The sequence below is a fragment of the Branchiostoma belcheri genome, unplaced genomic scaffold (assembly GCF_001625305.1).
Source record: "Branchiostoma belcheri isolate BF01 breed outbred unplaced genomic scaffold, Haploidv18h27 scaffold46, whole genome shotgun sequence".
NCBI classification, from domain to species: domain Eukaryota; kingdom Metazoa; phylum Chordata; class Leptocardii; order Amphioxiformes; family Branchiostomatidae; genus Branchiostoma; species Branchiostoma belcheri.
The window spans coordinates 2,100,858-2,126,340 of NW_017804087.1; the positions used below are offsets into that span (position 1 = coordinate 2,100,858).

The 25,483-nt window shown below is 40.2% G+C and overlaps 1 protein-coding gene across 1 annotated transcript in view; it reads right to left on the minus strand.

The window, feature by feature from the left end:
* The window catches only part of LOC109479030 (low-density lipoprotein receptor-related protein 1-like), a 100,535-nt gene that overhangs the window by 28,536 nt on the left and 46,516 nt on the right, over positions 1 to 25,483 (minus strand). The window contains exons 27-59 of the mRNA XM_019780871.1: positions 25,185 to 25,370; positions 24,395 to 24,598; positions 23,627 to 23,831; positions 22,931 to 23,095; positions 22,400 to 22,508; positions 21,785 to 21,920; positions 21,289 to 21,417; positions 19,081 to 19,311; positions 18,521 to 18,695; positions 17,986 to 18,086; positions 17,513 to 17,662; positions 16,794 to 16,940; positions 16,233 to 16,367; positions 15,444 to 15,584; positions 14,662 to 14,796; positions 14,051 to 14,180; positions 13,339 to 13,617; positions 12,794 to 12,921; positions 12,169 to 12,318; positions 11,491 to 11,582; positions 8,907 to 9,054; positions 8,324 to 8,510; positions 7,605 to 7,812; positions 7,038 to 7,230; positions 6,233 to 6,358; positions 5,594 to 5,719; positions 4,836 to 4,952; positions 4,264 to 4,380; positions 3,760 to 3,909; positions 3,078 to 3,191; positions 2,302 to 2,424; positions 860 to 988; positions 285 to 404 (exon numbers count right to left, since the gene is read on the minus strand). Of these exons, the coding sequence (XP_019636430.1) occupies positions 285 to 404; positions 860 to 988; positions 2,302 to 2,424; positions 3,078 to 3,191; positions 3,760 to 3,909; positions 4,264 to 4,380; positions 4,836 to 4,952; positions 5,594 to 5,719; positions 6,233 to 6,358; positions 7,038 to 7,230; positions 7,605 to 7,812; positions 8,324 to 8,510; positions 8,907 to 9,054; positions 11,491 to 11,582; positions 12,169 to 12,318; positions 12,794 to 12,921; positions 13,339 to 13,617; positions 14,051 to 14,180; positions 14,662 to 14,796; positions 15,444 to 15,584; positions 16,233 to 16,367; positions 16,794 to 16,940; positions 17,513 to 17,662; positions 17,986 to 18,086; positions 18,521 to 18,695; positions 19,081 to 19,311; positions 21,289 to 21,417; positions 21,785 to 21,920; positions 22,400 to 22,508; positions 22,931 to 23,095; positions 23,627 to 23,831; positions 24,395 to 24,598; positions 25,185 to 25,370 (4,986 nt within the window). The remainder of the gene's footprint in view (positions 1 to 284; positions 405 to 859; positions 989 to 2,301; positions 2,425 to 3,077; positions 3,192 to 3,759; positions 3,910 to 4,263; positions 4,381 to 4,835; positions 4,953 to 5,593; positions 5,720 to 6,232; positions 6,359 to 7,037; positions 7,231 to 7,604; positions 7,813 to 8,323; positions 8,511 to 8,906; positions 9,055 to 11,490; positions 11,583 to 12,168; positions 12,319 to 12,793; positions 12,922 to 13,338; positions 13,618 to 14,050; positions 14,181 to 14,661; positions 14,797 to 15,443; positions 15,585 to 16,232; positions 16,368 to 16,793; positions 16,941 to 17,512; positions 17,663 to 17,985; positions 18,087 to 18,520; positions 18,696 to 19,080; positions 19,312 to 21,288; positions 21,418 to 21,784; positions 21,921 to 22,399; positions 22,509 to 22,930; positions 23,096 to 23,626; positions 23,832 to 24,394; positions 24,599 to 25,184; positions 25,371 to 25,483) is intronic.

The following is a 25,483-nucleotide window of genomic DNA, read 5'->3' on the forward strand; positions in this document are numbered from 1 at the left end:
TCACAATTCTTGTTGAAACTGAGACAAACTTATCTGTACAGGACTTGATTTTTTTGCAGACTACACTTCTTTAAAAGTGATTTTATGTATCATGATAATCTTAAGCTTGGGGCACCAGTACCACATTTTCAATCTGAAAACAAATTTTCGCATTGTTAACTTCGCCTTCCTGCATTTGCCTGATTGTGTCTCGTGTATTACAACATTAAAGTCTGAAAGCAAATGGTCCAATTTCAGTGTTTGCTACAGGTATCATTTCTGTCAGCACAAGAGTGAAGCCTTACTGCATTCTTCCTCATCCGATCCGTCCCCACAGTCGTTGTCATGATCACAGACCCAGGCTGACTGGATACACCGTCTGTTCTGGCACTGGAACTCATCAGAGTCACACGTCTCTGTAAAGGCTGGGGGGAACACAAGAAAGAACAACTCCTTAGGATTAGGAAATATTCAAGTAGGCATGATATGGTACAATAAAATAGGTGTAGAGAAATGGTATTGCTACAGCAAAGGTACTGTAATAAAGGGACGCATGCACATTTTTCTTTCAAATTCTTTGAAACACTGGTCTTGAGAATTAGGGAATATACAGATGAACATGATTTGATGGGCGTGGGGATGTAAAACAGTACTGCTAGTGCAAAGGCATTACAATAATGCATTTTTCTTTCAAATTTAATCGGCAGTCTTAACTGCCTCCATAGAATTTCAAACCAATACCTCAATAATTAATATGAAGTAATCACGTTTTCAGCACCAAGGACAGGTACCAGTTTTTCTTCAACCTAAAGCATCAACAACAACTCTCTTTTGGTGTCTGAAATATCATAGCAAGTTACTTCTAAGTGAGTTAACTTACTGCAGTTTGCTGAGGCCATCTCATCGGAGGCATCAGGACAGTCATTGTCCCCGTCACAAGTCCAGTGTTTGGGGATACAGCGGGCGTTCTCCACACAACGGAACTGCTCAGGGGGACATGTGATCCGATCTGGGGCAGTTTGGAAAAGAAAAATGTTAACAAATACATTCACACACATCGACATCGTCTACTAGATACCTTTGACCCAGTATTGACTTCAAAGAAGCAACATGACACGTCTCACTGGGTCAGTCTACTGAGGAAGATCAGAGTGACTGGTCGAAAGCTCTAGGTGAGAGAACTTTATTGTGTTGGATCTACAGTTTTAACTTACATATGCCAAGGTGAATCCTTCAAGGTGGGCAAATCAATGCCATGGATGGGTCAAAGGAGCATTACTTGAGTTATTATGCTAAACATCTTCAAACTTCCCCATCTGAAATTCTAGCACATCTAAACCCCCAATAGACAGAGAATAGCAGACAAGAATCCAGAAAGTGAGTGCGTGAGTGAGTCCTTTTAGTTAGTACTACTTTTACTGTTCTAACAGTATTGAGGAAAACCCTTCATAAACGTGTATTGTACAATGCATCCTTTTCACATGAAGAGAAAAGATGCAAAGATGTGATAGATCTGCTATAGTAGACAGGAGAAAATTAAAGCAAAGCAGGAAGAAATCCAGGTGTTAATGGTGTTAGACCAAGGTGGTTCAAAAGAACCTTCTTGGTTAGACATAAATACTGTTTGTGCATTTCTCACCTAGCTGTTCTCTTATCCATTCAGCTATGCATGCACAAGTGGAAGAGTACATGTATGGCATGTGATGAAGGTGCAGTAAAATAAATCAAGCCACAAAATAAAAGGCTTAAAAAGATATGAAGTTGAAAGTGTTTCAAGAAAATTACGGTCACACGTAGAGAAAAAAAAACTGGTTAACATAGGTCCTAGGACACTAGTGGTTTTCACAATAAATAAATTGACACAAATGACAGTGACTGGATTTTAGGCCACACCGATTTAATTTTATGGATGACATCCACTGAAGATCCCCAAACTAGTGCGTGCCGGAGAATAAAAAAAATTCCGGCCAAAAATAAAAATGCTACTTAACCACAGGAATTGCTGGTATTGTACTGCTATTGTAGCTTCGGTAGCCTGGGTACCCGGCTCCGTATTGTCGCTAACTACCATGGACTACCCAGGCCTACAGCCAGGCCAGAGCCTTGGTGGACATGATCTTTTTTTTTTTTGAGAACTGGTGAAAATCAATGCGCGCATGGATGTCATCCATAAAATTAAGTCGGTGTGGCCTTACAGTAGAGACAGAAGAAATCATAGAAAGTGCAGTGGTGACCTGCTGGACAGAGCTACTACTACTACAGTACTACTACTATAGACCCTGCTTTGCCGTCCCCTGGAAAACTGCGACTGTAGAAACTCACCACACTGGAGGTTAGTAGATTCATCAGACCCGTCCTCACAGTCCTGTTCCCCGTCACACTTCCAGTTCAGAGGGATACAGCGGGTGTTGTTACAGGTAAACTGCTCCTTGGTGCATGAGAATGCTGAAAAATACATATTAGTAAGTGTTTATGAAACAAGCAAATTTCCCTGACAAAGACTGGAGTTGTACAGTCAAATATTTGGGTGAGTCCAATTTCTTGTTTAGTATATTGCATTTCAAACTTGTTTTATTGTTGCTTTCTTTTCTCAATGTTATTCTCTGCCATGTAGAAAACCAAAGGTGTAAAGGAAATATAGTCACAACAGCAAGGTAGAAATTGGCATGTAAATATGGAAAGACATGACATTAAACCCAGCCTAGTCTACCATCAAAATTTTCCCCTCAAAATGCAGGAAATAGTATTTAACAATTTTCCCTATCAGGGGAGCATGCCTCCAGACTTCCATAGGACTGTGTCTCCAATGCTCAGCATGATTTTACAAAATTGAGAAGACGGAAAAAAATTCAGGCTGCCTAGAATACTGCACAACAGTAAGACTGTAAAAGTTAAAACTTTTGGTCCAACACAAAAAATTCTGTCACCTAGAGCTTTCGACCAGTCACTCTGGTCTTCCTCAGTAGACTGACCCAGTGAAGCTTGTCACGTGGCTTCTTTGAAGTGTGACACCTTCCCAAAAGTTTTAACTTTAAACATGTAACTACCAACAGAGATGGCCTTTCATGATAGTATAAAACTATAAAATTTTTACTTACAACAGCTAGGTGGTTCATCTGAGTTGTCCCCACAGTCGTTGTCATTGTCACATTTCCAGGACTTGGGAATACAGCGGCCATTGTCACACTGGAAATAACCGCTACCACAGAAACCTGGGAACAGAGAAATGGACAACTGTTAAATTGACATTCCATCTTTTTGCTTACTTCAGCTATAATACACTTGTAAAACATACGTAAAGGTGACAAACTTCAGAAATATTTATGAGAGATTGACAATAGTATCACATCCGAAGAAAGACAAAAGGAATATACAATTCTGTAAAGCAAACTAAGTTGAAATACAATCATGTTAAATTGTGGTTTATCATGATAATCCAACTGCATGCTCAACATGGCTATGATGACAATGACAACAACAATAATATTCATTGCATCTTTATGCCCAGAGGGGCTAAATCAGTAGTAGTAAATGCACTGTTGAGGAACTAAAAGAGAGATTGAAGAGCATGTACTATAGTTACTGTACTACATCTAAACCTACAGTTTACTTGACTCTCCTGAAAAACATGATAGTGTAAAATGATGAATTCACAGATAGATATGCATGTAGAACAGGCTTACAGTTTTCCTCATCAGATTAATTGCACTGGGAAACAAGCACAACAATCTTAGGTCATAAAATTCGAAGCCAACCTCCACATCTTATATCAACACTTACAGTCTTCCTCATCCGAGTTGTCTCCACAGTCGTTCTCCCCATCACATCTCCACTGAGGCAGGATACACAGGCTGGTCTTGTTACAGTTGATGTACCCTGACAGGACCTCCTCCAGACCACGTTCTCGGTACGTACTGCAGTCCACAGGAGCTGGGGGAGAAACACAAGATAAAGTAACAGTTTCTGTACTGTTCTGTATACTCTACATGGATGTAACTATTGATAAACACATTCAACACTTGCAGCAAAACAAGCATTTACAGAGGACCAGTGCACTGACTTTGCATCCATTTTACATTTTCTATATAAAAAGATTTTGTGTTTGAACCGAAAAAAAAAAACATGTACACAGTCTTCTAATATTGACTTAAAGGAAGAAAGTTACCAACTGAAAACTTTGGGATGACATTCTGAAATAGGTCTTAGTTGATATATTAAAGCCTGCACAGCTGGAGGCTATTAAACTTCAATCAATAAACAACACACTGGAAGTTGAGCACTTACGACAACCAATCTCGTCTGAAGCATCATCACAGAAGATCCTCTGGTCACACCTCAGGGATTCATCAATACAGCGGCCGTTGTTACAGCGGAACTCTCCTGGGGCACAGCTCCTTTCATCTAGAAGAAGAAACAGTTATTGTAGAGTAGAACTCGCTGTCACCAAGTACAGTAGAGGCAGCATCACTAGAATAGCTTTAAACAATGCTTACAGTTACAGTTAGATGTGCAAAGTTTAGGTGTGACAGGCTGTTTGGAGTTATGTGCCTAGCTGCCGCCATGCCACCTGCCTGTTAAGCTTTTGTGTTACACTGAAGGGCGGTTATACCGGCTATACAGATACAGACACAGCAAAAAAGGAAGAGACAATTAATGATGGAGTTTTTACATCCTAACACGGCAACATGCCATCAAGCAAAGGGTCCTTCCTAAGTACTGAAATATTTGGTACAAGAGTATGATACATTCTGAATAACTTCTTGTGCTTTTTACCACCCTTTGACAACGATTATTCAAAGTTGCTGAATGAAGATTTATGTTTAGTAGCTAGAAGGAAATCTAATGTGAGAACATACCACATCTGTCCTCGTCAGAGTTGTCATGGCAGTCGTCCTTCCCGTTACACCAGAGCTGCTCCGAGATACAGCGACCATTGCGGCACCTCTTCCAACCATCACGGCAGTCACGGGTGGCTGAGAGGTTTCAAAAGTTTAAAAATATGTAAAAATCAACCGATTGCTGTCTTTTTTCAAAACAAAAGTATCTATAGCATGTATGCATGGCCTGACTTGCATCTAGGCAATGTACTGAAAAAAATTTTGAACCTTTCAGTCAGCGTTATCTCAATAACTTTCAGTCTGTACATGTGCACGTAGCAAATTGTAGGGCTCTTCCTACACAACACGTAAGTACTGTAAAAAAAAATAAGGTATTACAGTACTTCCAAAATTCTGAAACCTTCAGTCAGTTACCTCAAGAACTTGATGTCTGAACATGCACATATGGTGAATTGTACTGGATATTAGAGCTCTTCCTACATAACTGAAAACTAACTTACCATTTCCTATCTATACAATCATATAAGCAATGTACTGCCAAAATTTGAAACCTTCAGTCAGCTTTATCTCAAGAACATGTGAATAAGGATGTGGCAAATTGTACTGCATATTAAGACCTACAAAACTGAGGACTAACCTTATAGTTACCACTTCCTATCTATACATATAGGCAATGTTCTGCCAAAATTCTGAAACCTTCAGTCAGTTTTATCTCAAGAACATGTGCATGTGGATGTAGCCAATTGTACTGGATGTAAGAGCTCTTCCTAACTTACCACAGTAAGGGTTTGCCTCGTCACTGCCATCAATACAATCTGGGATGCCATCACACGAGTCCTCGTAGGCAACACAGCCGCTCGCACTGCACTCAAACTGGCTGGGAGAACAGGTCACTTCAGGCACTACAGGAACAATAGCAAATCAGAACTCAATGTCAGTGTTTAAATTCTTTTCTGTCTCAATAGTGTTAAATTACAACTATACCAACAGTAACGTTAAAAGCACTACCTACATATAGCGGCAAGAAGCAGAACTCCAGTCAGAAGCACTGAGGAGGGTGTCTGATAGACAGTGAAGCGTTAGCATGTGAGAGTTGTTACTGGTTGTGTAAAAGAAAAAGAAGGAAAATGAAAATCCTGATATCCTATGTTTTACTAACTATCTACGAGATATTGGATCCTAGTAAGGCAGTCACTGTACACTTTGTGTCAAACCCTCTTTTAAGACTGTACTCTTTAAGTAAAAGGTAAATGGCAGATGTATTTCTAGGTCAATCTGCAATTACACTACACACAAACTTCTGGTACATTGTCAGAAAAATTCTACTGATGGAAAAATCAGAGCACTTTGGAAACTGTTTCTAGAGAAAAATATTTTCTTCATAATGCCAATGTAAGTATAATGAGTGAACTCACCAATACATCTTGTGGCATCCATGAGTATTTTGGGTGGTCGGCAGGAACAGTTGACCAGACCGTTGGGCATCACGCTGCACTCATGGTCACAGCCTCCATTCAGGGTACGGCAAGGACTCAACATGCCTGGGAGAGGGAAGCACAGAAATAAATTTCTAAAAGTCTAAAAATCGTTACCATTCTTCACACAGCATTAGCAGCAGTTTTTATAGCCAAGATGTTCACAGTGTACACCAAGGAAGACACTGAGGAGTTCACATTTTCTACCTTGCCATTGTGACAACCTTCTGGTAGTCCAAAGGATAGTGGCAACCTGTCTGTAGTGTTCACTATAGTGGCTACCTTTGTACAGTGCACTATAGACATGTTTGAATGACACACACAGTAACACACATTTCAGCTGGCTGTGGGAAGAAATGCATCGAACAACTTAGTAAAGCCAACGGCTCACAAGTCTTAGGGAGTTCTCACATTCATATTATGTGCAGAAAGCAGTAACTGTCAATCATTTGGACCTGTCCTCGGTGCTGAAAGTATGCTTGTTTTCCATTAAAAAGAAGAAAAAAATGTCCAGATTTGTCATATCAGGGACTCCCACAGCAGTATAATTTGACTGGATACTACTACTACTACTACTACTACTACTACTACTACTGCTACTACTATTACTACTACTACTACTACTATTACTACTACTACTACTACTACTACTACTACTATTACTACTACTACTACTGCTACTACTACTACTATTACTACTACTACTACTATTACTACTACTACTACTATTACTACTACTACTCACAGTTGTTTGTCTCGTTTGCGACAGCGATGATTCCCATTGGCTGCTGGCTGATGTCGCTGCGCAGAACCTTCACGTTGCTGCCGTCCAGCTTGTTTGCGGCCATGACTGACCGCCGGACCCAGTCCGTCCAGTAGATGTAGTCACCGTACACAGCCAGGCCGAAGGAATGCACTGGTTCTACTTGTAGGATTACCTGCAGAAGGGAAGCAATATGTCATTAATCTAAACATATTAAACTAAAGATAAGTTTATAGGTAAAGTACAAACATCTGTAATGGTGAATTACAGCACCATTTTGAGATAAGCCCTATAAAGTCAAGGCTTTAAAAATTAAAAACTTTGGGAGTATCTATTTTATGGACTAAATAACAAACAAACAAAATGGGCATACCAATGATGGTACAAACATAACCTTATTGAAGGTTTACCCAAAATATTGAAGAATTGTCAATTCCTAGGTCAGGAAAAAGGAATATTTTTCAACCCTGGAAAAACAAAATGAAAGAAACTATATAGCAACTGTGTGCATTTATCAAGTTTCTTCAAAAGCCTGTATTTAACACTTACCACTCTTTTGCTGCCATCGTAGTTGCACCTCTCGATTTTGTCGAGTGTTGCGTCTGACCAGTAGAGTTTCTCGGCTGTGTGGTCGATGGCGAGACCGTTGGGTGTCCGGATGTCGTTTCCCTTCACGATGGACCTGACCTCCTGACCCCCGACGTAAGACGTCATGATGCTGGGACTCTTGTCATTCCAGTTGGTCCACCAGATCCGTCTGGAGTTCAGACAAACCATCATGTTAATGCTACAGACCAATTCACCTTTACCAAAAACTTACTTAGATTTTGGGGTTCACGTGTCTTCCTACACATAAGGCAGTCAGAGTGTTACCAGCATACTTAGCCAGCAGCCAGTCTCTCTATATCCTTCCAGTTCAACTTAACTGTTTGCTGGTCCCTCTCAATTGTTTGTTTATATCTTGGGTCACGTCTTTTCCCATGGGTCCCAATTTCAGACTTGCTAGCCTTACTGACAGAAAGAAGTATTGTAGCATGGCAAAGCCAGCACTTAGGCAGAATGTCTTAATTAAGGTCGTATTTAAGGATGAAGTTTTCTATAGTTTTCAAATCTTGTGTCAGAAAAGATATTGTCTGCAATACGCAAAATTCTGGTGAAACATTGGCCGAATATCCAACAAAAACTGAAAAATTCTGGTTTTACACAAGTGCAGTACAGTCTACCAATGTGCAATCTTGACACAGCTTAACAAGTACTGTTCTTCTTACCCTTGACATTCATCCAGCACAATAGCCCTGGGGTGGTCTTCCTGGGAAAGGACAACGATGGTCTCATTCCGTGCCCCCGGCTTGGTCTGGTTCAGAGAGAAGCGGCGGATGTTGGAGTCAGTGTAACTCGTCCAGAACAGTTCATCATTCCTCCTGTGGTAGGCCAGGCCCTCAACTGACCCAACATCTGTGTGAATGAAAAAAAGTTTACTTGCCTCCTTTTTGCTGTATATTTAGAGAAAATAATCATCTCTAAATTGGACTGAGGAAAGAGCATAAGCATCCAGCTTTTTGCCAAATCCTCAATAAACAAATGTGATCATGAATAAAACATGAAAATTGGACAAACAGCTGTTACAGTTGAACAGTTTCAGGAACACTTGAAAATGTGCCATCCAAAAAGAATCAAGAAAAAATATCAACTCTTGCTATTAAATCAAAATAGAAAGACAGGGACATTAGTTAACAAATTTGTGTTTTAAAACTTTCTTTTTCTTGTCACCATATACCCCTAACTCAAGAGAACCATTCCCATTTCCAGAACAACCAAATTAGGAGCTCAGGATTCCTTATCATAACTCACTTTCCACGATGATCTGCTGTCCTGTCCCGTCCTCGTACACAGACTGGAGGTTCCCGTGGTGAATGTCGCTGTAGAAGATCCTCTTCTTGTTGGTCCCGTTGCCGTAGTCAAATGCAAGACCGATCACATTTCGCATGTTGTCCTTCAGCTACAGACAGCAAGGTGCAGGGCATGAAAACGTTTTTCAGCATAATGGACACACGATGGTCAAAAAGGCCATCAAAAATCCTCACTTGGAAATCATTAATATTAATGAGAAATCGGTGTCAATCAGTCATTTCACTATTGGCAACAATAGCTGATTGGTTCACGCTTTAGCGGGCGGGGCCTTGGCATGTTTTGGTGACACTTCGAGTCGCTGTTTTTTTTCCCGCGATCTTGTCCTTTCATATGCGCGCCTTTCCCCGCCCCTATTGTTCTTTAATTCACACAATTAACAATGCCCCAACACTCATTCAAGCCATGTTTAATTTCCTTATGCCACCAACAATAATTCGCAACTGTGCTGCAATTTGTCTTATTTCGTAATTCAACACACTGAAAAAAATTCCACAGATATTAAAGTTCCCCGGGTCCAATCGGCCTTGATCGTGCTATTGCATACTTCAGACGGCACGGAACGCGCCGGCATCGGCTGCATGACAGAACATCTAGAATATGTCTAAAAAATTCCAGACTCGAGTGATTATTCAAGAACATCTACCAAAAACACACTACATACGATTCAGATACATTCTTATACATGTATTCTTGTTGTACCTGTTACTAAACAAGGTTTACGGCGCGGAAACAGCACAGAAGCCATGATTGTTTGGCCGGCGTGCCGAGTACTTCGTCTAATACGGGGAATGCATCGTAACGTTCTGGAGTCAAATCATAGACCGTACTAAAAACATAATCGTACTAAGAAGATTTTAGAAATAGTAGAAGTATAATAGTAAATCTTTGTAGAAGAAAGTCGGCTGAAGCCAGAGTTTTTTCACAACATATCTGGATTAGACCGGTTCCCTCCTTTTCCTTTGTTTACAAACCGACGCCATTTTGTGTCACAGTTTATAAACCTACAGTCCCTTTTTTTTATTCGTGCTAAGGAGGTTATCCACCTACCTGCATTTCAAATCCCAAATAACACATTCAAGGCAATGTTCAGCGTTCTATCTCTAGCAACCATTTTTGTCGATCACTGTCGATGCTATGTTTCAGCATGGAGGTAGAAAAAACCTCCATGGTTTCAGTTACTCGCGCGTGCCTACACAAAGCTTTTGTGATTTTTGTCAAAATTATTTCTTCAAACCATGGAGCTTCAGGTTCCAACCGACGACTTCGACACGGTTGCACGACGGAACGGATGGGGATAGTTTTAGATTTACCATATGATGTCGCCTAAATAAACCAAGAAGCTTAAAAAACATACGGTGGGGAAGTAAATTTTATTCTCGTTCGCTACCGCGACGTAGTTTTGACTTCTCTTTTTCACGGTACAATGATTGGCGTCCACTTGGGGGAATATGAACTTTCCCTGATAAATACGATATATACGACTGGAAAAATTCCTTGAACTGTCAAAGAAAATCTTCTCAAAAGGACAGTATCGCGGTTGATTTGCATCGAGCCAACGCACTGTTGTCTTTAAAACTCGCGCCCGGGAGGAGAACAATAGGGCCACGCTGGTCGAAATTTCCATTTCACTGGCCTTCCCGGGAGGAAGGTGAGAACGAACCACTCTGATCTCCACCGACGTCCTCATTATAACTCTAAAACAAACCCTCTGTTCCACGTGAATTTTGAACTAAAACGCAGAAAATGTATTTTGAGCAATATCTCCCGATCCTATCGGTAGAATTCTATAAAAAATACACCAATCGAAAAAGTAAACATCTGGCCGCCATCTTGAAAAAAATGACGTGATTCTCTTGCGCCGTTATGGAATTATGGGAGAAAACATACTAGAAAATCGACAAAATAAGTTAAAAACTCACAGACAACAAAAATTCTACAAGAGAAATGGAATTTAAAGGTCCTAAAGTTTACAGTATGGATAAAACATATGTTTGATGCGTAAATTAGCGAAATGTAGCGGTAGGTTAAAGTTCAATGACCCAAAATGACCTCATGTACGCACGTACAGTCGGCGGGAAATTTGAATTGCATTCTACGTTGTCATTTCTTATTTTATACATATTTCGGGAGCGAACTAATTTTTTGTGTGTGTGCGTGATTCTTTTTCTAACTTCATAATCGCATCGTGCGTTATATTGGGCGAAAGTTGTGTTGTTTATCTGAACACTGCCGCTGCTCACAGCGCACCGGGTTGTGGGCGGGGCCTATTTGCTTAGCAACGAGGATTTTAACATAGCAACGGGACCACCGTGACAAGGCATGGATACAAAATGAAACTTTTTTGCTGGCATGTGGCAGCAGCTGGTTATAAAATGCTGAATCACACCTAACCTACCCAATGTACAAGCAGATAAAGGTAAAATTTTTAACTGCCATAATTTGATGAAATAAAATTACCACAAAACTTATCATGGTACCTGAAGATATTATATCATAGACATGTTATGAAACCAAGTTCCCTTACCTGAATAGTCCCTATAGGCCTGTTCTTAGAGTCCAGGACATGAGCACTCTTCAGGCTTACCCTCTCTGAGTACAGCAGGTAGGCATCATGTTCTGTAAGAACATAGAATTATTGTGCAACAGTTCTTTATTCTTTTATCTGTACAATGTAAATCTCAATGTAAAGCGATCTAGCAGGCAGCATGCTTTGCTTTTCCATAGCTATTTTCATCACAAATTACTTATTCTGGGCACTTTTCATTGTTAGTTCTTCTCAATAAAAAGTAAGCATAGTTTCAGCACCAAGGATAGGACCACCCTATAGAAAATTGCTGCTGTCTGCATGGAAAACTATACAAATTTGCACTATTATAGATTTAAAAATGATTTTCCAGGGCACAGCTAAATAAAAAAGCCTCCCCAAACCTCAACCTATAGAAAAACAATAAATTGAACATCGCTTTTCGCAATGCATCCCCTCTCAAAACAATACACTCCCATTTTTAATCAGATTTTCCATTTTAATTCAACTAACTTATGACTGTATGTTACATATTGTTAACTATCCTGATGAAGTGGTCATTGAAAATTTGATCTCAGTGTAACTAACCCTTGTTTTGGAAGTTCAACATTTTACTATGATTACTACCAACACAGATCAACTGTCAAGGTAATATGTTATATATTGTGCATAACTTACCTTTACAGCTTGTGCCATCATCAGCCAGCATGCCATGTCCACAGCGACATTTCCTCTTGTTGTTGCCCACATACAGACACAGCTGCTCACACCCACCGTTCTCCACTATCTTACCGTCTGTGCCCATGTGAGGACCACAGATGTTTGTACCTGAACAGAAACATACCGATGTTGAAATATCAAGAACATATCTAAGAGTTCAAATGAAATGTATGGCTTAACATCCATCAATGCACTGTGACACACTTAAAGTTTTGAAGCATAACTTGTTTTAGTATCTCAAAAGTACAAACTGCAAATACTGACTATCAACAGCCACAATAACGTACATACAATCTACAGCAGAGTCAATGCTACACTATCAGAAGAAATCAAATGCTGCAAGATATCAAAGGGCTAATATTTTACTCGATTTTTACACTGTAAATTCATATGTAATACAATATGTATTTAAAGCTTTTAAAGGTATTTTGTTTTTGACATTAGGAGACATACTCTACATTCTGACACATGTTGAAATACAATTGAAACTTCAATTTAACTAGACTTTTTGAATTCTAGTGTCCTTCCAAATCTTAAACCAGGTAAGCATTACACATAAAGCACAGAAAAGAGTGGACTATACCATTCTGTCTCTGCTGACTGAACACAGCGATGTCCTTGAGCTGAATGCCCAGGTTTTCCCTCAGTGTGCGCTGGTTGATAGTGGCATTGTCTTTGTTCCCCATCATGATTACACCACTCTTGTAGGTCCTGCAAAAGGTGTTGGTACATTTTAGAGAATTTTAAACTGATACATATAACCTAGACTAAGTACAAAATGTGTAAGCAATGGTGCAGAAATTTGCCGACTATGTAACACATGTGTTGTGTTGTTACAATTTAAATGAATTCAAACTACAAAATGGAAAATGATGTAAGAATCTAATTTAGTTTTAACTTATTACAGAGCTACTCTTCCACTGGCAGTAACAAATATCACAGATGATCAGTACCTTATTACAGTATACATGAGGAATACAGATTCATTGTACTGGAAAAATAATGTACAATAAACAATGGAGAAAGCAAATTTTGGGATACAGTATTGATCAACATTCTTCCGTGAGTCAGTAAAATGAACTGCAGGCAATGGTTTGTATGGAAAAAAACTGAACTTCTGCCCCTCACCTATCTGTCCAATATATGTTGTCTTTATACAGGCTGATAGCAAACAGGTCCTGATTCTCAACCGTCAAGATGTATTCGTGATTCTGTCCATTTATGCCGATCCTCTCGATACTGTTACTGTTGGCATCCACCCAGTAAACCATGTTTGTTTCGTAGTCGACTGCCATGCCGTTGGGCCACTGTAGACCGGTGCCGTTGTAGAGGATGATTCTCTGTGAACCATCCATGGCCGCTCGCTCAATCTTCTGTTGGGCGCCCCAGTCTGACCAGAAGATGTAGCTGTAGTATAGAGAAAACAACATGTGAACTTTGTTGTTTGGTTGTTTACCAATGAAAACTTAGTGCTCCATAGTATTAAGTAATAGCAGAGAAGAAAGTATTTAAAAACTGAGTGGGTCAAATTGTGCAAAAAGATATTCAAGGGCCATTTTACAACTAAAAAGGCCTTCTCTTTGTTTGTTATTTTGGTTCACCTTCACAATAAAGGGATTTCCTCTAGATACATGTTGATCTTCACATTCATAGTGCAAACTATGCTTTTTTAAATAATACAGTCAAGATGGAGTCTGAAAGATGCTTTAGATTTATACCGGAGTTTTACCAATTTTTTTTTCATGTGCAATGATCAACCTCCAATCTTTGGTGTCTTTCAGTTTTGATGCAGTCTTTTGCTGAAGTACACCATCTACAAATTAAAGTACTGTGTACATACCCTAGTGTAGGATGCACCACAATGTCTCGAGGTTTGTCCAGATCAGTAGAGACGATGACATGTCGGAATGAACCGTTCCAGCGAGCAACTTCAATCAGGTCAAACTGCTGGTCTGTCCAGTAGATGTTTTCTGCAAGGAAATTCAGCATAATATTTTGTCATAGACATCACCATTAATAAGCTTCAATAAAGCTTCAATTAATCTTATAGATCAACATGTAAAAGGACTATCAATTTTGAAAGAAACAAACATTATTTCATTGGAATCGTCACATCTATATCATGCTTTTCTTGATAGAACAATATTGTGGTTCTATTGGACGCTGCTAGTGGTCAATGAAGAAAGAACCTACAATTTCACCTTTGCATTTGTCCTAGCCCAACTCAAATTCAAACAAATCATAAACATTTCTTCTAGCTTTTCAAATCATTCTGTTCTCAAATAAACATACAAAAAATACAACATCCTTTCAAGAGCCAAGAATTCTTCCCCCTCTTAAAGAAGTGTAGAAGCAGCGTTGGCAGCAGGAGCTAGCTGGCTCATTGGAATGTCTTAAAGTTTGTCTTACATTTTGTTATGATCTGTCTAAAAAAAAGAAGTGTATACTTACTGGCGACCCAGTCCACAGTTATGCCCTCGACCCGCCCCATGTCTGTGGTGATGACTGTGTCCTGCCAGGTCTGGTTACGGTTACTCACGTGGATGGACTTCATGGCTGTGTCCACCCAGTAGATCGTGTCATTTTCTGAAAAAAACATGATAAAAATTCTATCAAAATCTTTTAAATTATGATAAAAGAAACCTCTATACTAATCTGTTCATTACTACAAAAAATCTAGCAAGTAAAAGTTAAAGACATTGCTTTACTTCATTTATTATTTCGCTGCAAAGAACACAATCATCCTATCAATATCTTTCCAGACACTGGGATAAAAAGGCTTTAATCATGATTATAATCAGATAAGCTATAAAACATCAAGACTGTTAGCATCTGGAAGGTATTCTCTGGTTTGGAATAGCTATTTTCCTCACAAGCTACTTCATCTGAACATTTTCCATTGTCACTTCTTCTCAATGGAAATTAAGCAAAGTTTCAGTACCAAGGACAGGACCACTCGATTGACATTTACTGCTTTCTGCATGTACCAAAGTGTGAAGAAAATTCAACCAGCTCAGCCCTCTTCTAACTGATTTTTGCAAAGACAGAACAATGATCTATCCTGTAGCAGGGACAATGTTTTTAACATATTCCAAAGGATAAATACCTATAGTTACAAAGTTAAAGCTTTAGTTCCAACACAAAAAGAAAGACACCATGAACTTTTGATCGAAAACGTCAAAATTCTATCAACACAGATGAGCTTTTGTTTCAACAGTAGAAAGGATAAATACCTGCGAAGAAGTCTATGGCTACAGCGAGAGCACTGCCTCTGATGGGTGACAGGGCGTCTGACGGCTCACTGGTTTGTTGTGGAGCCAGCTGGATACCTCGGATTTCCTCATGCACAGAGTACAGGATGAATTCACTCAAACCTGAGAGGAAGAAAAAAAGTTTATCATAGTGTTAAAAAAATCAAAAAGTACATTCAAGCCATATTTTGTTCTTGGGGGCTTGCTTTCTTCACATCAAAGCTCTTGTCAAAATATGCCAAAAAGCAGTTACTCAAGCAACTGGATATGATTTTGGAAGTGGTCAGACGTTTCAGCTAGTATCCACTAGCATTCATCAGTGACTGAGAGACCAGAGGAGAAATGCATATTTATAAGCACAAACTATAGATTGATATGCAAATAAAGTGACTTTATTTGCATATCAATCTATAGTTTGTGAAGACAATTGTCTTCACTTTATTTGCATATCAATCTATAGTTTGTGCTTATATTTCTTCTCTGGTCACTCAGTATGTGGTAACACTTGAAATAAATACAGGCTTCACTTTTCTATCATACAATGAGCCACCATGACATGCCTTCCAAGCTGGTGTGCAATGCAAGCAGTTTTACACATCACTAAGCTAGATACAGACATTCACATTTCACGTTCGGAAAAAGAATTGGTCATTACTTATCCTGACGAAGGTTACAGCCGTCATTGAAAATGTGATCTCTACATTTGTGTTGGAATATGGTTTAGCAATGTACTATAGATACAGGCATGTACAAGAATTGATCCCTATGTACCAGTGCACTTCATGTTGTCAGCCTGTAGCTCGTAGCCAGCTGTACAGCTACAGGTCTTCTTCACAGCACCAGCAGGCAGGCACAGCTGCTGACAGCCTCCGTTGTTTGTGGAGCATGGGTTACTGCCACTAGGGCCTGTAGGACAAAATAGTTTCTGTTCAAATTTCTTCACATCATTCAATTCACTTCACAATGATACCACTTCACAATGATACCAACATCATTTTCAGATTTTTAGTCTCTTGCCAGTTAAGAATTGGTGTCAATGTTCCAATTCCCCAGAAGGTAATTGGCCATCAAGCTTCCAGGGGCCGGACCAGCAGAAGGGCTGCTAGAAGTGAGATGCAGTCAGGACATTGAAATAGGATTTACTTTATTAATTTTCATACATACAACACAATACTTGATTTGTATCGATCTTCAACTGCCTGGAACATCTATAGGATTGTTGGTCAAATACACAAGTAATATAATAAGTTTTACACAACATAATAACTATTACACTTCTACAAAACATTTTATATTCTCACTGTTAAAAAACTGTAGCTTCTCCCAGCTTACCTGTCCTTGTCTGAACTTCAGAGTCGAAGATCTTGATGTCCATGACCTTGGTGGTACGAGCTCGGAACACCTTCAGACCGCTGCCGTCAGCCTTACTGGCCACCATGATCTGATCTGAGGTGTGGTCTCCCCAGTACATCAGGCTACCTGTGGGCAACAGTGGCAGATGGAAGGCTTAATAAACACATTTTATAGTCTGGAATCCTTTCATAGTTCCACCTAGAATAGTTTGGCACCTGTTACCCACTTAATTGTTAGGTCCTTACTTCCTGCACTATACTTCTCAGGAGCATTGTAACTCAGAGTCAATCAGAACTCTCAAAAAAAATATTCAAGGCAAATCTTTACATGCCCATAGTTTCTCTGTCAACAGAGTGCAGAGGAGCTATCAAAGGAGCAAAAAGAACTACAATAGAGAGGATATCAGACTACACATTTCATACAATGTATGGCTAATTTAATTAGGGAGGCATTTTTTCAAGTTTGAAAACTTGAGTTTGTTGAATCTTAATACTATCTCCATTGTAAATTCATCAATAGCATTGTGTCAGGTATCCTAAGAAACCTTCTTCATAGAGAATGCAAAACTACTGCTATAACCCATTTCCCACAGCCAGTGCATATGGTCTGCTCATGTTCTGTTATTTATCATTAACACTGTGTCATACTGTTTATGAACAAGATTTCTAATGATATGAGTAACTAACACTGTAACCCACCTCCCACAGCTAGTGCATGTGGCCTGCTCATGTTCTGTTGTACAGCCCCAGCGATGGTCTTCATGTCACTTCCATCCAGGTTACAGGAGGAGACAGTTTTGTTACTGTTGATCCAGTAGAGTCTCTTCCCCACATGGTCCATGGCTAAACCTGAAAGAAAAAGAAATCAGAGATTTAAGACTTCCTAGAAGAATTAGGGGGTCACTCATCTAATCTTTAGCTTCCATATTTCCCAATGTTGACCTCTTATTCCTGGTGGCTCCATTTCTTGTCTGACTTTTTGACCCTCACCGACTCTGTACGGCTATACAGACACACCAATCTACAGCTCAGCCACTCAAAACAATACTTCCATACAGCTCATACTGGTGAATACCTCAAATTTCAATTTGAAAAGACAGCAGAGGAAACTATTTCCTTAAAAAACAATAACTAACTGTGTAATTTAAATAGTACACTTGACGTGGACTCACTCAGTGTAGTGACATTTTGAACAATTTTTGAAACAGAACTGCCGTCAGCGTTGGCACGTCCGATGTAGGGAACATCTCCACCATCAGACCAGAAGATCAGACTAGAGATGGGAGAAAAACAAATCAGAGAAATTACTTTATTTTTGGCACACTATTAGGTAAAACTACTAAGTTTCTCCTTAGGTTACTATGTGTACATGGCCTCCTTCAGTTAATATTGACCATGATAAAAATCCTAATTAATTTCAACCCTACAGCTTCAGCTATGGCTGGCTGAACAGTCCTATATGAGCATGACAGTCTCTGCCACATAGGGTACTTTTGTAACCTGACTCAAGTATGTAGCAAAGTTCTTACTTATTACGATATAATATATTATGTATTTAAATTTATTGAGAAATAGAACATCACAAAACAGAAATAGTATGATTCCATTACTTAAATTTATGCCAGTGGTCTGAACCTACTAACATGAAGGCAAAGGCTTGAATCTAAGTAATACTATTCAGTGTAGTGAGCTATAATTTCTTCCTACCCTTCTGAAGGATGAACAGCCAAGTATCCAGGAGCAGTAAGAGACATGTTGAGATTCCTCTTGAAGGAGCCGTCCAGCTGAGACACCACAATAGCCTTCTTCTCCCCAAAGTTGACTGTCCAGTACAGGTTACGGGACAGCCAGTCCACAGCTATGCCCACTGTGTTGGTCAGATCTGCAGGTTCAAAGCAAAAGTGAACATCATAATTAAATGGATTATCATACAATATTTCACTGTTTGTTTTTTAATTAAGTTAGCTCATGCAGACCTATGAAAAAGTTTATTATACATTTAAATGATATAACAACAAATGAACTTAAAGTTGTTCTTAGGACACCAAGACAAGATATAAAACCATGCAGAAAAATGTGTCCACTGACTTTCTGGTGGTCTTTTCCATCAAAGAACTTATACCATGATTATTTCACTCTGTTCACTTTGTTTGTGATAACACAATGCTAACCAATATTTCTTAAAATTAGACTACTTTTTAATGGACTATCTCTGTAAGAACACAACCTTCTTCACAAAGTGTTAGATAAAGGAATACAACCATCACCTTGAGATGTGACCAAAGTTTCCACATCAGAGCCGTTCAGAAATGCCCTCCTGACAGCAGGAAACCTCAGGTCTACCCAGTAGATCCTCTCCTCTTTAGCGTCAAAGTCCACAGCTGTGACGTTACCGATGTGAGGGAGGGTCAGGGCAGACATCATGTTGTAGTAAGGCTTGAGGAGGTCCACACCTCGCACCTCCAGCTGACGGGCATACAGCAGGAACTTGCCATCCACTGAGGGGGAAAAACATGAAACATTCAGAGCTGTGTTCTAGCCCAGCCTGAATTATATCATCGCAATTTTGTTCATGTAACATCATGTTGACCCTTCACCCTCTGTAACACCATTTCCTGCACTTTGAGGGTCAACTTTTGCTGGTAGGCTAAGCTTAGTTTAATGTCATCTCTTTCCATATCTTACAAACCAATTTGTCTGTCAAAGATGATGGATTGGGTAAACTTTTTTCTGTCATTAGCAGCAAAATTTTATCAAATGATAGAAAGACAGATGCTGGCTAGAACACTGCTTCAGAGGGTTTTCCAAATGTTATAAAGAGTCTAACTTGTACGTACATACCCCAACAACTAGGTTATTACACGTAGGTCAACAGACTACATTGTAGGTAGGTAATTAGACTCATTGTAGGTAGGTAATCAGAACACTTATCGCCTTGCCCAAACCAAAGAAGCCACCGGGACCTCCTGCAAACCTACGTCCCATTGTCCTTCTGAACAGCATACGTAAGATCTTGTCAACGGTCGTACTATACCGCATCAGGGACAAAATAGACGTTTTTACAGGACCATACCAAAGTGGCTTCAAGAGTGGAAGAAGTTGTGCAGACTTAGTATGGGCACAGCGAATGCTTACCTCAGTAGTCATGTCCAAACATTGGGACTTCTACAAGATGGGAATTGACATGTCCAGGGCATTTGACACCATCAAACGGTCAAAAGTCCTAGATGTACTGGACCAGGCAGGATGTAATGAAGACGAGCTGCGTCTCGTGAGACTGCTTTTGGCAGGCACCAAGCTGCAAGTCCGTGTCGGATTAACTTACTCAGCTGACTTCGAAGCAACAATAGGGTCCCCACAAGGTGACAGTCTTTCCCCCGTACTGTTCACCTGCTACTTAGCATCTGCACTTTCCACAGTCAGGAGGTACTCTACAAGACCCAACCCTCCAATATCACCACTTGGCTTGCCATTGGAAATGGAATATGCAGACGATGTCGATTTTATCGACGAGGAAAGAGACACGTTAGAAGGACTACTGCCGGTAGCTGCTAACAATCTGAGAGACTCACATCTATTCATGAATGAAGCCAAGACAGAATTTTCCCATGTTTACTTGGCAGACACACTGGAAAAAGATGAGAATGAACAACCACTCCGTGGCAACGAGGAATGGAGAAAGAGTAAAATCCTAGGCTCCCTCCTCTGCAGCTCATCTGACATAGCAGCACGGTGCACCATGGGCAACATAGCGTTTAAGTCCCTCTGGAAAATATGGATTCGACGATCAAAAATTCCATTAAAAAAGAAGCTGCAACTGTACAATGCCACCTGCGTGTCAATCATGCTCTACAACTGCAACAGTTGGGCAGCACCACAGACAGCAATAGACAAGCTAGATGCCTGCCACCGGAAACATCTAAGAACAATCACAGGACATCGATGGCCAAACAGTCTAATCTCAAACAAAGCACTGTACAAACTGTGCAATACAGGCCCGTTGTCAACTAAAGTGAAATGTGCCAGATGGACCATGTTCGGACACATTCTATGAATGCCGACAGATACACCTGTACAGCAAGCCTTGACCTTCGCCCTGGTAGGATCTAATACTTACAGACCCAGAAAGGGAAGGCACTGCAGTAACCTACTAAGTCTGCTGAGGGCAGACCTCAAGGAAAGAGGACTAGGACCATTGCGGTCAGAAAGAAAACTCCAGGAGCTCAGGAGGCTCGCGATGAACAGGACAAAGTGGAGAGAACTGAAGAAAGACTGATTGATGCTGCAGGATGCAGAGCTACTGCAGCAGCAGAATACAGTGGACTACTACGACTACTAATCAGACTCAGTTTTCGGGAGTCATGACGGTATATCACAATAAGTAGAGGAATATTGCACATGATACGTTAGCCCAACTCCACAGCCTAGAATAACCTGCTATTTTCTTGGCTAAGCTAAAACTTCAGTGTACTCACATTCACAAGTCTTGTTGTCAGCCTTCAGCTTGTATCGCTGAGGACAGCGACAGGCGTACGATCCCTTGTACCCGATCAGACACAGGTGGGAACAGTCGTTCTTCGTTTTGTTTGCACAGGGGTGGTCAACTGACAGTTTACATGTAGGGAGAGAAGAAAAATGTTCTAGCATTGAGGAGAAAAATATACACTTTTTTCTTGCATACATAATTTGAGTTCATCTCTATAAGTGGGGAGAAAAGATTAACATCATAGCCTTGAAAAATGATCAATATCTTCACATTTTTCTTGTATTTACTCTTTTCTTCTTTCTTTTTTTACTAAACAACTTACAGTCACTAAAGGGGCTTTACAAAGATAAACCTTTGTAAGACTGTTTTTTGCTATACTTACTTCGCTCTTATTTGGTGCATGATTTCTAAGCTTGTTGGGTCTGTATTTCTTTTGACTCATTCACTCACTCATTCACTCACTCATTCCAGCCTTGATGACTCACCGGAGGGTTGTCTGGTGGGGTGAACGATCTGTAGGTCAAACGGCTGGGTGCTGGTTCTCTGCAGGATGGTGAAGTTCCCGCCGGTGTACTTATTGGCTGATGCCAGCATGTTGGTCCTCCAGTCTGTCCAGAACACCTGGGAAATATGCACAGCTTTAAGTCATCACATCACTTTGCACTACCATTGTAGATTGGAACTTGCTGCCACCACATACAGTAGGGGCATCACCACTAAATAGCTTTAGACAGCATTTGCAGTTAGATGTGCAAAGGCTAGGAGTAACATGTAACTGTAATATAGCTAGCTTCCGCTGCACTGTGTGCCTGTGAAGTGGGTGTGTTATGCCGAAGGGCTGTTATAATGGCTATACAGATACAGATATAGAAGGAAGCATGCTATTTCAACTGTACTTGAAGTTATGAAATGGTAGGGTTAAACATAGAGCCCTTAAAATTTGAGAGCCCTTAAAATTTGAGATTTGACACTGAAGACCAAATTACATTTTGGGCTCCTAAAAGAGGTTAATTGGGGATGCAGGTGGGTATGAGAAAGAAAATGAGGTATCTTGACTAGGACTAAAACTAAAAATGCTGGTTAATGTTTGAATGTCTGACCTTCTCAGCATACAGAGAGATGGAGAATGGATGGCTGAGGTGGCGATGTCCCCACAGGACTTTCCTCACAGCTTTACCATCATAGTCTGCTGATGTGATGGAGTCAGACCTGAAAAACAGCAAAGAATATCTGTGCAAGATGCTTTGTGTCTATCAGTACAAAATTATTGCTTTTGCTGTAATACAAAGGAAAACAATGCCTTAAGTTATGTTCTTAATAATAACCAGCTGCCGCTATGTTATGTACCTGCAAAGAAGAAGAGTGTTACATTGGCCACACAAGTACAGAATGTTTTATTTTGGACATAAAGATAATATAATGGTAGTGTTTTCTATTTGCAAGTTACTGCAAGGAAGAAAATTTTCCATCCAGTTACTTTCAGCATGTTAAAGCTGCTTCATCATAGGTACAAGACATAGGCCATGAATGCAAGATAATTAACACTGCATACTGACAGTGAAGCATAAAACATCTACAGGCAATCAAGACAACTACACAGCTTCCATTTTAAAAACAAAAATTTTACTGACTTTGCGTCGACCCAGAAGATCCTGCTGTCCAGGTAGTCCACAGTCAGACCGTTTGGCCAGCCCCCGTCGCTGGCCACCCAGTGGATCACACTGCGGTTTGTACCACTCATGTCACACCGCTCGATACGGGCACGGTTAGACTGCCAGTCTGTCCAGAACAGGTATCTGGGGGGAGAAACAGTCAGGGAAGAAAGTTAGAGACAATGCACAATGAACTTTATTCATATTCACGCCCTACATGGGCCAAATGCACTAGGTTAGATAACTGAGGTACAAGGGTAGGAGGAACAAGTGCTACATTAGTGTGTTATGTCTATGTATAGAAATGGTGAAACTAAGGTTGGGCAAAGTTTTGCATAGTTAGACAATGCCAAGCTGGTGAAAGTAGAAGCAACAATACCCTAGACAATTTACCATTAAAAATAGGCAGATATCTATCTATAATAACCAATATTGTAATCAGGTAAAATAACCACATTGGACAAAACCTTTATAGTGAAGGAAAATTTATGATCAAACATTAAAACCTAGGATTGGAATGCTCTTTCAGCACCAAGGACAGGTTAATAACCTATGATGCTCCAATTCAGCACCAAGGACAGCAACACCTACAGTCAAACCTTCCTATGGGCTACAAAGACTACTCTTCAGGCTTGAAAATATGGTCACAGTAGACATGTCTGTTCCAGAACCTACCCAATGCGTGGGTCCAGTGCGATGGCACGTGGACTCTCCATCTCCTCAGCGATCAGTGTTGTCCGGTACATGCCGTTCAGCCTGGCCACCTCGATCTGGTCCAGGTTACTCTCCACCCAGTAGATGTTCTTCCCCACCCAGTCTACAGCCAGACCCTCGGCTGTCGCCAGGCCAGTCTGGACTACAGGACGGATACTGGAGATACCTGCAACAATATTCTACTATTAGCCATCTTGAAATAAATACACAAGGGAAATGTTACTCAAGCAATTTTTAAACTTTCAGACATTTCAAGTAGCATCCAATACTTTTTGTCAGTGACTAACAGAAATGTCTGACAGTTTTCAAAATCTATCCAGTTGCTGGAGTAACAATTCCTTGTGTACCTGTATCTTATTGCCTGGATGTCTAACCTTCATTGACATATCCTTAAATAAATACTGTCTGCTTCAAGGACAGTTATTACAACTTTTGCTCAGATGTCGGTTAACAGTTCAAATATATGTGAGTGGAAAATACTAAAACACAGAATATACAGGTCCCAAATTAGTAAAGCAAGCGGAATAATAGTTACGACAATTGTAACTTATGTAAGTTGTCATTTTCTGATACAGTTGAGCATAAACTAATGGCCAACATGACAAGTTTGTATAAATTGTGAGTGGTGCTGGTAAAATTTGTCTGGTGCTGGTAATATGTAATGTTACCTGCCCCAGTCCTGTCATCATTCGGTATGGATTGACTGATAAAAGACAATGATTTCCTTACCTCCTGTAGAACTCATGTTCCCTTTGAAGATTTTATCCTCGACCACGTCAGTCCAGAAGAGTGAGTTAGTGGACAGGTCATAGTCGACTGCGATGGTGTTCCTCAGTCCCGGGACCAGCACGCGGTACTGGAAGTCTTTAGATGACAGGTCGATCCTTCGCAGCTCATGGCGGTTGGAGAAAACCACGTAGGGGGTGGCAGGATCTGAGGGGAAACAGACGACATCATCATTTAAAACACTGTACATTTTAATGATTGTTAACTGAACTCAAGAAGTATGCTATATACTTCTTTACTTTATTGTTTTTACTGCAAATGCTGGCACAATTCAGACTGAAGAAGTCTGCCAAATGGTATGAGAATAAAGTTTTAAGTTTCAAGATATCATCATCATTGCTGCATTTCAGTGCTTGACACCGAGTCTTTTACCTGTTGCTGTCTGTTGTCCCCCTTTCATTCCCAACCCATCTCTGCAAGTCCCGCTTGACCATTCTTTTAAATCATTACAGCTCAGGAAGAATATTTTAAGGATGAAAATAGAACATCCTGGAGAGAGATGCCAACACTCACCATACAATAATTTCTAACGCCAGCTAATAGTTGATTGATTGATTGACTGATAACAAGTAGAAAATAGGAAAACCAGTGCTCCTGTAAGTGTATTTGTCAGGTTCCAGTTCCCATGTAGATTTTTCCTTTCTGTGGGCATATCTTACTACCAAACAAGTGTTGGATACCAAACAACTCGTTAGGTTGCATTCTACAAAGGGAAAATAAGAAGACATCATACCAGTGCTCCTGCATGTGTAGTCGTCCGGTTCCAGCTGCCAGCCGTCCTGACACTCACATCGGTAAGACTTCCCCACAGGAGTACAGATCTGACTACAGATGCCCAGCTGTTCACACCACTTCACCTCCTCACACGTCTTGTTATCTGCGCCCAGTCGGAGATCCGAGGGACACAGGCACACCACACCTAGCAAAGGAAAATTCAGTGTAACTTTTTGTATACAATATTGTTTAATGAGGTATTGATTAGATGTTAAAGGTGCAAAGTTACTTCAATGATGTTTATTGTATAATGGCAAA